At 35.6% G+C, this 13,092-nt stretch overlaps 1 protein-coding gene across 1 annotated transcript; it reads right to left on the bottom strand.

Moving 5' to 3' along the window:
• Nucleotides 1-463: 463 nt before the first annotated feature.
• On the bottom strand, nt 464-7,913 carry LOC132284165 (alanine aminotransferase 2-like). Its single transcript, XM_059786241.1, has 15 exons — nt 7,609-7,913; nt 6,275-6,325; nt 5,978-6,028; nt 5,427-5,492; nt 5,281-5,342; nt 4,095-4,173; nt 3,899-4,003; nt 3,669-3,779; nt 3,281-3,418; nt 3,051-3,125; nt 2,718-2,838; nt 2,469-2,623; nt 1,957-2,031; nt 1,325-1,528; nt 464-788 (listed from the first exon to the last, which is right to left on the bottom strand). Exons 1-15 carry the CDS (start codon nt 7,828-7,830, stop codon nt 672-674), a joined length of 1,632 nt encoding a protein of 543 aa, XP_059642224.1. The 5' UTR covers nt 7,831-7,913; the 3' UTR covers nt 464-671.
• Nucleotides 7,914-13,092: the final 5,179 nt, after the last annotated feature.

Here is a 13,092-nt window from a genome sequence, read left to right on the forward strand (position 1 = left end):
ATTTCTATGGAGCGGCGGGTAGAATCCTTTGCAGACGACTTAAACATATCCGTGTCCTGTCTGTATCTTGTGTCCGCGTTACATAGGTAACCGTATGGAGTACTTATAAGTGGAGTGCAGAGGGTTATTTTAAATATATATATATATATAATAATTGAAAAAGTATGTTTTGTGAATAGAAAATACGAGTACATTACAAATTTACATCTCTTATACGATTTATCCATTATAGACAAATGAATTACACAAAGTTGTCGCATATTCTTCTATCATACACAAATTATTCACGAACTTTCTACCAGTATCCCTCACAATTGTTTGGAAACTTTCAGCATATTGCCAATATTTTCCTTTTTATCTTGAGTTTCGAATTGGTAGCTGCAGTTAACATAAAGTTATGCATGGCCTGTTTGCTAAACAATACTTAGGCTCAGAGAATGAAATGGTGAAGGTGAAAATCATAGAAAGACAATGGGAACCCAGCCTTTGCTTCTATAAATAACTCCTGCAGATAACTCGCAGTATAACTAGAATATTATTGTTCTCCCCAAAAATGTTGGAAAAGGAAAAATACAAGATAACCATGAACACGAACATAATGGTTACTATTTTATTTAGAACTCTTCGGAGGCAGGGTCTGAATTTGTGAAAAAAAAAAATATCTTTCAGTTTCAGTCACGGAACTCGTCCATGAATCCTTTGTGAAATTCTGTCAAACGAGAGACCACTGCCGGAATCTTGTCCTCCTGAGGCAGAATTGTGCACCGAAAATGCCAAGTTCCAGGGACCTTCCAAGAAAATAACAGCACAAAATCATCAGTCTAACCCAGAAATATGAGGAAATAGGCAAATCAGTTTGCACCATACACCATCCCACACCGTATGAGCTTATACAGTTTCATAAAGTTTTCAAGAAATTTTTAATTTGAAAATCAATTTAGTCACCACAGGACTGCACGCCTAGTGATATACTTCCTTACCTTCCAAAGCATAGGGTCAAGGGTTCAACTCTCCATAGGGACAAAGTAGGGTGTTCGAGTTTCGAGTTTTGAGAGAGAGAGGAGGGGGAGAGGGGGGGTGTTGAAATCAATTCAGTTGGATAATAATATCTGACCACCCTTCCCTTTTCTCAAAACAAATCTTGCATTTTGCTCCACCCTTTCAAAAGAGGGATATGTTGATTTTTAAGACCAATTGATTTTGTTGACATTTGAATAGAAATTTTTTTTCCCAAGTTGGAATTTGCAGCTATTTGCAACTGTACAAAATTGACATGCCGAAGGAATTGTGGAATTCAGTGACTTATACGATCTATAATTCTCACCTGACGGAATCCAGATCCTGGAACAACAACAATTCCAGTGGCATCAAGGAGGCGGCGAGCATAGAATGCATCTGGGACCGTTTTTGCTGCTTCTGCTGCTTTTATTGCTTTCTGGGGCAAGTGAAGACGCGGAAAGAGATACATTGCTCCTTCAGCTCTGTTGCAAGTCACACCCTCTAAACTATTGAGTGCATCTTCTAGCGTCTGTGTTAATGGAAAAATAGTAAATATATATATAAGAAAACATATAATGCAAACTTAATTGTACTGTTTTTAACAAAGGTCAATGTCAAGGTAGCTTATTGTCATATCATCAACATAGGAGAATGCAGGTTTATTATAATGGAATACCACAAATTATTGCAAGTTTAATAATACTTAGAAAATAAATCCGCATCCAAAATGAATTACAAACTCAAATAGATGCTATGGTTGCTAAAAGCTCAAAAGGTAAGCATCAATTAGAATTTAGAATCCAATACAATATTCAGTAAGCATCAATTAGTATTTAGAATCCAATGCAATATCCAGTCTCACTCAAACCATTTTTCTTTTTTTGAATTTTTTTTCTTAATAATTAAATAACTTATCAGTTTCCCTTCATTAAATGAAATTTGTTTGTTTTAACTAACCTTTGCACGCCTTGCTAGTGATGAGAGTATTCCATCTCTCTCTGCAGAATAGGACTCATAGGATTCATCACCAACCTGCATGCATCCACATATTTCATCCATTTCAGTAATTGCTATAATGTAGATGGAATTTTGGTTTGAAATGACCGGTTAATGTCATAGTTGAAGATTATAGCTATGCAGTTAATAAAATTTAGAGCAACTTAATTATGTAAATCAAAGTCATGAAACAACAACTCAAGAAGTTGATTGAGATACAAAATATGCCCAGGTAGTGGTCAATCAAACTTGGAAAGCAATTCTAATTCAAGAAATTGAGATTCTCAATAAAAATGGTGATGAGAGGGGCTCCAGCTCACTGAAATTTCAAAGCTAGCTTGGTCTTCAATCAGAAATCTTATCTCTGACTTTACCTTATCAAATCCATTTCCAACTGGGTATCAACATAACCTCCTTGACCAAAAATGAGGGAAAATGAAAGGAACACTAATTCGAAGAAAGAAATATCTTACCTTCGGAGGATTCATGACAAGGCTGGCAAGAATTTGACCAGAGATATTAGAACAAAGATTTACAGATGCTACTTTGTAGATTTGTTCCCTTACTTCAGCACTAAAACCAGTAACCTCCATATATCCTCCCCTTTTTCCACACTCCCCGTAATACCCTGAAGCCAGCAAAGCAACACGGCTTGTGAACTCTCAATTCAACAATTTCCACAATTCATTTCTTGATAAATTTTATTGACAAGACCAACATACCTTTAGAGACTGACTGAAAAGACACCAGGGAGATATCCTTCTCACCATACCCCATAGATCGGGAGATTTTCTTAAATGAGTGAAACTTCTTGTCAGGAACATAAATATTTTCCTGATATACCTGTACGAGTACAAAAAATATTGTTGAAGGCCATTATATTATAGTAGCTGTGTGAGCACATTCAGAGGCACAAATCTGAGGTAAATCTTGTCCATGAATGGTGAAGTCACAACCCGCCAAACCTGACTTCAGTTAAAGTAACCTAGTCTATATTAAATAATCTCCAGACATAGAGAGGCCTACAGAACTGAGGTCCCTGGATATCTACTCACCTCATCTGCCAGAAGAACAAGACCCTCTTTCTTGCAAAATTCCACAATTTCCCGCTGGTTGCTCTCAGCAAGGACCTGCAGGCATAGGTTACCAATACAATCAAATCATAAAACAAGGTCATTATTCATAACCAGACAACTGGTTTTCACCAAAGCTGCCTCCTATGAATGAGTGAAATGCAAGATATTCAACCTTTAGTTAACCTTCTGAAAATTTTGATCACCAGTACCTGCCCTGTTGGGTTTCCTGGATTTATTACAACCAAGACCCTGGCAGTAATGCCCTTAGACTTGGCAGCTTCTAATTGCTGCTTAAGCTCCGAAATCTCTAACCCCCACCCTGTTGCCTCATCAAGGTAGTAAGGAACCTGCAAAACCAGTTTGAAATTCCACGTCAGATATTCGTATTATTAAAAAAAATCCCATTAGATGATAAAATCAAACCTTTAATCTCGAAGATCAGTATGGTTAGGTTAATGACACTGCAAAATTTCACATTAAGCCAGTCCCAAGTTCAATTTAAGTTTGGCTTACAGATGGCCAAAATTTTGCACTTGGGTAGAGCTGACAATTTGAATCTCCATTTCTGACTATTGCTCCTATATTACGGTCACTTACAAGAGTGCCACCATGGAGGGCAATCGAAGCGGAATACAGAGGGTACTGAGGAATGGGACAAAGAATTCCATCCATCTCTGATCTTATCAGCAATTGCATCATCATGTGGACCTGGTAAAAAAGAAAAAAAGAAAAAAAAAATGTTATCTATGCTTGAAATTGAAATACAATTACTCGCTGAAAAATTTAGATAAACATGATAAGAATTCGGGTTTTAAATCAAAATTTACCGCAGGACTTGCACCATCTGTCAAGAAAATATCATTTGGATCAGCAGGAAAACCATCACGGGCTTCAATACCAGCAGCAATTGTATCACGTAATCCCTTGATACCCTGATTGGAAAGAATCAAACTCATACGATGTATCCACACAACGATAAATTGACTTAAATCTTTCAAATACTGCTGAAGAGGACATCCTTACCTGACTGTGACTGTATGCACCAGTTGCCCTTCCAGGAATTTGATCTAGGATCTTCCAAGCTCGTTCTATGGCATCCGCACTATGAAAAGTCATGAGCTACTGATTATTAACAACTTTCTTTCTAATTTTTTTTTTTGTTGGGGGGGGGGGGGGGGGGGGGGGGGGGGGGGGGGTGGGGTGGGGTGGTATTTGTTCGCTGGGGCTGAGAATGGAAGGGGTGGTCAATAGTAGGAATCTAGACCTACCTCAATGGGGATGCCCAATTGGCAGTTTTTTTTAAACACATAATATTACAATTTTTTTCCCTTGAACAAGTAATATTATATTAATTGCAAGGAAAAGAACTTCTTTCTATAAGTAAAATAATGAACTTACTTTAAATCTTCCCTCTTCCTTCCTCTTCCATACCCTTTACCCTCTCTAATTTCAATTCAAGTCATTATTTTCTACCTTCTATGCGCAAGGTGTTGAGTTCTTGCAACCCACTAGTGAGTGGGTTGCAAGAACTCCATTGTACTGTTGGAATTTAACAGTAGGACGTTCCACGGTAGTTGTTTTTCTTTTTTTAATTTTGGTATTTGTCTTCGTTACTCGCATATATTCAAGGACAACCAAGGAGTTGAGCACAGAAGATGCAAAAAAGATGATGACTTGGAGTAGTTGATAGCCATCTTTATGTTAGCCACCATCTTATACTGCAATTATCCAAAATGTATAACACCTAAAAATGGCAATTGATGATAATTTTGTGGATCAAAGAATTGCTGAGAAATAAATACCAACTATTTCATTTCTGGGTAAGACACCTTGCCTTTATCCCGTGTGGATGGGATCAGCCATTTGAATTCTTTTTTTGCATTCTTACATATTATACACCATGTCTCCTCTTATGTTTAAATGTTTAATTTCTTAAAATCTTTTTTAATTACTTCATCCGATATAAGTTTTGGTCGGCCTTTTTGTTGCTTCCCTTCTAGGCAAACAAATCTTCCTCTTCTAACCAATGGATCTTTGGTCTATGTTGTATATGAGTATACCACCCAAGTCTACTTTCTCTAATTTTATTATTAGTAGTGCTATTAATAGCCTAGTATGACAATCGATTTTTTGGAGAAATTAGCACTTAACAATATAGCATACATTTAATAGCTCAGAAAGCTTATAACTAGCCATAAGCTGACCATACCTGAACAAACCCTGAGTTTCAATTCTGTCCAAAATGGCCGGATGGTCACATAGTGCAAGAACCTAATATAAGTGTGACCATAATTAGAAAGTGCTTGAACTGAGAAACCTATATTACATTCTAGAATAAATTTATAGCACAAGAACCTCTCGGAAAAAAGTGATAGGCAGCTGAGCAAGAGACTGAGGATTTCCAATATTGCAATAAAGTATCTGCAAATGGAAAGGGGAAAATGAGTATAGAAGCAGTATATCTGACAGAGAAAATTGTATTACCAAGACCAACATTAATGTATAAAATAATGGCGAACAGTAAGACATAACCAAAAAGGAAGATAAGCTGTGAGCCTGTGACTGTGGAAGAAAGGAGCAAAAAAGTTCTTCTCTAGTAAAAAGAATTTGTTGTATATATTTTCAAAGTATAAACATTGCTTAAGAAAGTGAGGAACAATATTCAGCCAACAGATCAACCTCCTAGTTCAGGTATTGTGTTCATTCTTCAAAAATTCAGATATCTTCATCAATCAATCAAGAAATAAGAGGTTATTAAACATGGTTTACAAGGTTTAATGTGAAGGAATTGTTAGTTAACCACATCCTAAACCTAAAAGTGCCCAAAAAAGTACCAAACTGCCTGCATCCAAGTATGCATTTAAAGCTAAAATTGAAAAAACAAAAACAAAGAGAAACAAGAGTACCTCATCAAAGGGATGAGAACCTGGCTTTGCTTGTAATTCTTCCTGCAATCTCTGTGACATCACATCACATAGAGTACCCCAATAAGCTGAATATATTGTAGAAATTACATGATAAGATGCAGCATATCCAAATAGTTACTAGGTCCACCCAAAAGCCATTTTACAAGTTCAAACACCCTCAAATTAATTTATCTAGGGGCAGCCTTTGTTGTGAGTGTATGTCCTTGAATATGCAGAGTCCATGAATCATGAAAATTAGTTGTACAGATTCTAGTTATCACATTTTAGCTATCTTACCTGCGCCACGGTGACAATCTCACCACGAACAGCATACTCACACTTCAAGACCTGGAATAAAAGGAAAATTTGGTGATGAAGATGTACAGAATCACTATAAATTCAGTAAGCAGAACTTGTTAGAGAAATCAGGACCAAACCGGATAATTAAGTCATTGTTCAACAAGCTTCATTAGATTAAACAGAGACCTTTGTTAGAAAATGCTTAGACTCGATCACAAGTATCGAGAATTGGTAAAGAAATTCAAATTTTTCTATAGCACTCAAAGGAGGTCGCTTCATAGCCATAACATGTCATTCCGGTAGCAAGCTTGGAATCACTTTCTCAATTCTAAGTTTGCTCAATATGCAGCCCACCAACTATACCTATCATGGCTTTTAGGACATCAGTTAGTGGGGAACTGTTCTCTCTATAATCTCTCTCTTGGTGTATAAATCATATTTTCTTCTCCTGTTAATAGGAAACCATACCTTTATTGCATCAACATCATCATCAGTTATCGCATCAACATGCTCGATTCAAATCGAAATTTAACTGTCACATCTGTCACATCTTCCAAGTTACTTGAGAAAAAGGCATTTTTAGGCCCGAAGCTAGAGGGTTCGGGCATCGATATACTTCCACTAAGCTCAATAAATATTCTATGATGACTGAAGCCATCTGATATATATATATATATATATATATATATATATATATATATATATTTTAAGGTTGAAGCAAATATAAATCTAGAGGTCTTGATTGGTTTACGAAGATAAAGGTGGAGATTATACCAGACTTCAAAATTATAGGGAAAAAAAAAAAGAGTGAAGAATCTACATGCCAAAACATAAACATAGCAGAGAACATAAGCAGAACGTAAACGGTACAAAACAAAAGAAGTGAATAAAAAAGAGAAAAAATAATATAAAAGAAGAAATATCCAACTACAGATGGATACGATTTGGCATATCTAATAAAAAAAGGGAACTTAAAACTCAATCTTTGTTGGACACAAACGAATTTGCAAATCCAGATATGGAAACTCATGATCAACAAAGTTCATGTAAATTTACATATATAGCACTATATAGGTGCATTTATCTATGCCAATGCTATAAACATCAATTAAGGAGTCAATTATATATATATATATTAGGTAAAAAGAGCATATCAATGAAACCCAACAAGAGGATTTAAAAAAAAAAAAAACCCACTAAGCAGAAAGCTCAGAAGCAGAAGTTGGGGAAAACCCAATTACCCATAGCTGGCGTGCACAATCAATAAAACAGTAAATCAAAATGTGAGTATATATATATATATATATTTGTATGTAGTGTAGATTTGATACCTTGGGGTTGATGTTTTGAAGAGTGACCGAAGGGGGTGAATTAGTAGAAGCCATTGAATCAGGAGAAGAGGGAGTAGATGTGAAGAAACGAGTAGCAGATTGAGATAAAGCTGATGAAGAAGAAGACGACGACGAAAGTCTGAGCGTTTCTGTTGAATTGGTCTGCAGCAAGGAAGTGGTGGTGATGAGATTTTTGGCTTTGTCTGCTACAAATTTCCGCATCGTCGTTTGTACTTATTTTGCAGCAATTTAAGGATCAGATTCGTCTCAGTTTCTTCAACGCGCCCACAGAATGAGAATACGCAGTCCCTGTTTTCCTTTTTTTACCCTTTCCGTCCCTTTCTTTCCTTTTCACTCTTTTTTGTACTTTTATTTCCTTTTAGGTGTTTGGAAGATGGAAAAGACCTCAAATAATTATGCTGTTTTTTTTTTTGTCCGCCCAAAATAATAGTCTACGTCTCGTGTACAAATAATATATTTCATGTCTTTTTATATATATATATATATATATTATTTAAGTTTAAAATTTTTAAATTAGTAATTTTTACGGGAGTGATGATACATGTCCTACATATTTTCTTAAAAATTACTATTCATAAATCACACTTAATTTAGGACTGGAGGAGTATTAAATAGGAATGATAAATTAATTACGAAATTAATGACAAAAAAAGAAAGAAAAAATTTATAAATAAATTTTGAGTGACAAATTTTAAGATAAATTTTCGAGTAACACAACTATTCTTAATTCTAGTACTCCACCAGGGTAATTTAGTTACTTTATTGCTACTAAATAAAATAAATGTTTTGTGAATACATTTTAAGAGTAATTATTTGTGTAAAATAGTGTGAATGGAGAACTCTTTCCCTACTAAATGGCAATTAATAACTTTTAATGAAAATAATATAAATATAAATATTTTAGTAAATTTTTTAAAGATATTTAATCACAACATAATAATTTTTTAATTCATTTCTCCGCACTTGATGTTACTTTTCTTTTGATAAATTCTTACATAATTTTAAAATTATTAATCCTACCATTCACAAAAACGATACAGAAACAAAAAAAAAAAAAATACTTTACAGCGACATAAAAGTGACACATAACTTTCTGTGTCACTTTAAGATTGACCCAACTATATAATAATTTTTTTTTTTTTTTTTTCTTATCATTCTCACATTACTCCAAAAGAAAGGATAACCGTGTGCTTTTCTTTTCTCTCCGCATTTCTTCCTTATCTCTTTCCCCAAACAGTTTTCTTTTCTTTTCTTTTCCTTCTTTCCTTCAGGCGTGGGCCTTATTATTTCTAGGTCAAAGTGAGCCAACTCATAATTTATGAGGTTGGCATGACCTACGGATTGAAAGGCTTGAGCTCAATCAAAGGTGTCTCTCTCAGAAATTTTGATGAGCATCTCAAGGACTTTTGGGCTAGGATAGAGATTGTTTATCCTCTTTATTGACTAATCTAGAGAGAGTTTTTAATTTCATTTTTCTATTTTCTTGATGTAATACCGCCCATACAGGGTTGGTTGTTGTTATCCGAGTGGGCCAAATTCGGGTAGAACTAATTTTCCATATAGAGGAAAAACTTTACAATCTGACATTAAGTATGAGTTGTCTGATCATAATTAGTGATGAATAAGAGATGACGCATTACAAATTAATAATTGATACATTAATAAAGACTTTGAATTAATAGGATAAGAACATACCTCTTTTTAAAACATTTAAATTAATAATAGATACATTAAATGATTTTAAGACCTATGAGTTGGACAGAATTTTAAATAAATATATATATATGTGTATTGATTTACTACTCTCTCTCTCTCTCTCTTTATATATATATATATATTGATTTAGGGTAGTAAGTCTAAATTTATCAACCAAGAAGAAGAGGATATAAAAAATTTAGGGTAAAGTACACTAACACTCTTTGAGGTTTGCCAAAAGGACATTCAGATGAAACTTAGCTTATTTTGAGACAAAGACACCCCTTCAAGTTTCATACAGATACCAAAGACACCCCAATGGTAATGAATTGACATTTTTGCTTTTTGACCTTTATATTGACCAATTTGAAGGTTGAAATTACATTTCTAACCTTTACTCACAAACCAATCCTTCTTCTTCCTTCTCCCATTTTTGTCTTAAAACACATGATTTTTTAAAAGTAATATAATAATTTTTGCAGCTTTATATATATATCAAAGTCCTTTCCACAGCCCGTCGCCCACCGTTGCCGTCGCTCCATCTCAGCCACTCTTTGAGGTTTGCCAAAAGGACATTCAGATGAAACTTAGCTTATTTTGAGACAAAGACACCCCTTCAAGTTTCATACAGATACCAAAGACACCCCAATGGTAATGAATTGACATTTTTGCTTTTTGACCTTTATATTGACCAATTTGAAGGTTGAAATTACATTTCTAACCTTTACTCACAAACCAATCCTTCTTCTTCCTTCTCCCATTTTTGTCTTAAAACACATGATTTTTTAAAAGTAATATAATAATTTTTGCAGCTTTATATATATATCAAAGTCCTTTCCACAGCCCGTCGCCCACCGTTGCCGTCGCTCCATCTCAGCCGCCCTCGCTGTTTCGAGCAAAGCCACAACCTCGCCGCAGCGAGTCATTCACGGCCGAGTCAGCCGACTTCTCCACAGCCGTATCGAGCCCATCACTGTCCCGTCGTTCAGTCCCGCCGGCCGCCATCATCCGAAGCCGCAAGCTCACAGTCGAACCTGTCCACCGCCGCAGCTCATCGCTGCTGCCGCCACTTCACCGCCGGGCATAACCATTATAAGTACTGCTGATTCAATTCCAAGCTTGCCGGCTGTTCCTCTCACCGTCCAACCTCTCCACAGCCGACCTCTCCATCGCCTGTCAGACCATCACGACTGAGCCCTCCACCGGCCGATCTTGCCGCTGCCATCACGCTGCGAACCACCCTATCGCGGCTGAGTTCACACCACCGTCCGAAGCCTCCTTGCTCGCCGGCCCATGCCGCCATCTCTATAACGGAACCATCCACGGTCGAACTATTCATCGCCGTTCCTCACCGACCTAATCCTTGCGTCGCCCGTGAACTCTTTGCTCTCTGGTTGTGGATCGAGACAGTACTTGGTAATGGGATATTGCAACAAATTTATGTATATTACACACACACACACACACACACACACACACGTAATAATTTTTGCTGCCGCTGAGTAGAGCATCTCTACCGTGGGTGGGTTCATCACCGCCAAACAGATCACTTCCACGGCTTCACCATGGGTGGGATCATCGCCACCTAGTAGAGCCTTGCCGGACAATTTCACGGTTGCGAGTATATATATATATTTGCTATATCGGTGTATAGAGAGAGAAAGAGAAGGGCAATTAGGTCATTTAATTATTTTTGATATTTTACTATTAAAATTAATCAAATAATGTAGGGCAAATTAGACTTTTCACACATTTTTAGGCTCTGTTTGGCTGTCAAATATAACAAGGGGGTGTCTTTGTCCCAAAACAAGCTAAGTTTCATATGTGTGTCCTTTTAGTAAATCTGAGGGAGTGTTAGTATACTTTACCCAAAAATTTTAAATGCTCTGTGCACGCATGAGAGTCCACTTATAAGTTTCATTTCAACTTTATTTTACTTGGGTACTCTTTATCACCCAAAAGATTAATGGTGATACACATAGGTTAAAATTGATTTAGATTTTACATAAAATGAAAACTAATCTTATCTCAAAGGATTCATAACATATAAAATCAAATCGTTTCGATAAGAGTCCTAAATTAATTTGTGGAATATCAGAACGTATCAAATTAATTTTATGAATTAAATTTTCATAAACAGCCTAATAGTTTAAAATTTTCTTTCATCCAAATGTGTAATTAAGTTTAAAATCCAAACATGTCCTAGATGATGTTACATAATGGTCGATAAAAAATGGTGTCATAGTATGCTTTTTGGTTGCTCAAATTGTTACTTTTCACTTCTTAATCATATGACATTTTGCTTTCCAGCATGTTGATAGTTTTGTTAATGGAATTTCAACGACATTAGACCTTTCAACTAAAAAAAATCAATAATAGCATGAACATTAAATTTGTAACGGCCGAATTTTTATAACTCGGAACGTTAACGAGTAATCCGAAAATTCGACTCGATAATGAGTTCTCAATGCGAAAGTGAAGAATAACGAACGATAATTATTCCAATAATGAATAAACAAATAGGTGAAATGATCAAATCGATAAATGAGACATCATACAAGGTCTCAAATACATAAGCATCTATACAATGCATCCCTAAGTACTATAGGTCAAGAGAGAAGTGTCAAAATTGAATTGGGAAACAAATGGTAGAAGAAGAAGGAAGAAGCAGGAATCAGTCGACGTGTGAGGTCCACACGTCGACTGGTTAAGCCAACTCGGTCGACGTGTAGGTATCTCACGTTGACCAAAACCTAGTCTCTCCCTTAAAAAAGTGTATTACCCAAAAAAAAAAAAAAAAAAGATATACCGGTTGATGTAAAGTGTCCATGTGTCGACTCGTTCTTTACTGTCAGCAGGTCCAAAGTGTTGAAAACTGTAGAAATGGATCCCGGTCACTCCCATGTATATCCAATGTTAAAATATGATGGAAAAGTGTCCCTTTAACATGTCTAAATATGGCAAGGACATCCGTGAACCCAGAGTGTGTGAAACATATATTATGTGTGCATTTGAAATAAAATTTATACATTTAAAATAAAATAGCTCTAGGATCTCAATTTAGATTTCTTTAAGAACCAAATGTAGTCATACATTGTAAATGAAATTATCTTAACTCAAATATACATAACTTATGTTACATTATCCAAGAATAGTCACCTTATACAATGGAAACTAAGGTACATAATTTCCCAAATACACCATTTAAATCCATATATCGATTATACTATTAAGACATAAAAATGAAATTACATCTTCAAGAGCTTGTTTCAACCTAAAGGGGAATCAACGAGGGGGTGAACTCACATGGCTCAGTAGGTCAATGCTAGGTACATACACATGCTACATTTCTGTGGTTCTATAAGTTAAGTCCTTGTAAATAATGCAAGGGACATGCTCCCTAACATCTAATTTTTGGGAAAGTCCTAAAGGTATCATCCTAAGCTAGCATTAACAATTAAGCATGAAATCTACAAAATGGCACTTTAAATGAAACATGCAAGAACACATTTTTAGTAACCAAAACCTAGTAAATGGGATACGAATATATCAAATAGTTATCACACATGAATGCCAACTTATAATCAAAACGGGACTAGAAATGAATACATGAACAAAGTTGCAACTACGCAAGTGTATCAACTTAAACAATAAATCTCAAAACATCAAAGTATGGGATATAACAACACATACACACCCCAATCACACAAACATCGCATGAGGGAAAAAAAAAAAAAAAAAGAGTAACATCGCATGAATGGAAAAAAG

The sequence above is a fragment of the Cornus florida genome, unplaced genomic scaffold, assembly GCF_030987335.1.
Source record: "Cornus florida cultivar Cherokee Brave unplaced genomic scaffold, ASM3098733v1 CherokeeBrave_3.0.0_Hap2_Chr11, whole genome shotgun sequence".
Taxonomy (NCBI): domain Eukaryota; kingdom Viridiplantae; phylum Streptophyta; class Magnoliopsida; order Cornales; family Cornaceae; genus Cornus; species Cornus florida.

Excerpts from the sequence above, each read along its gene's own strand:
- LOC132284165 (XM_059786241.1), bottom strand. The coding sequence starts at position 7,830 with ATGCGGAAATTTGTAGCAGACAAAGCCAAAAATCTCATCACCACCACT. Across the intron at positions 5,343-5,426 it reads CTATCACTTTTTTCCGAGAG|GTTCTTGCACTATGTGACCA; the intron begins GTTCTTGTGCTA and ends CACTTATATTAG. Across the intron at positions 3,780-3,898 it reads CAGATGGTGCAAGTCCTGCG|GTCCACATGATGATGCAATT; the intron begins GTAAATTTTGAT and ends CTTTTTTACCAG.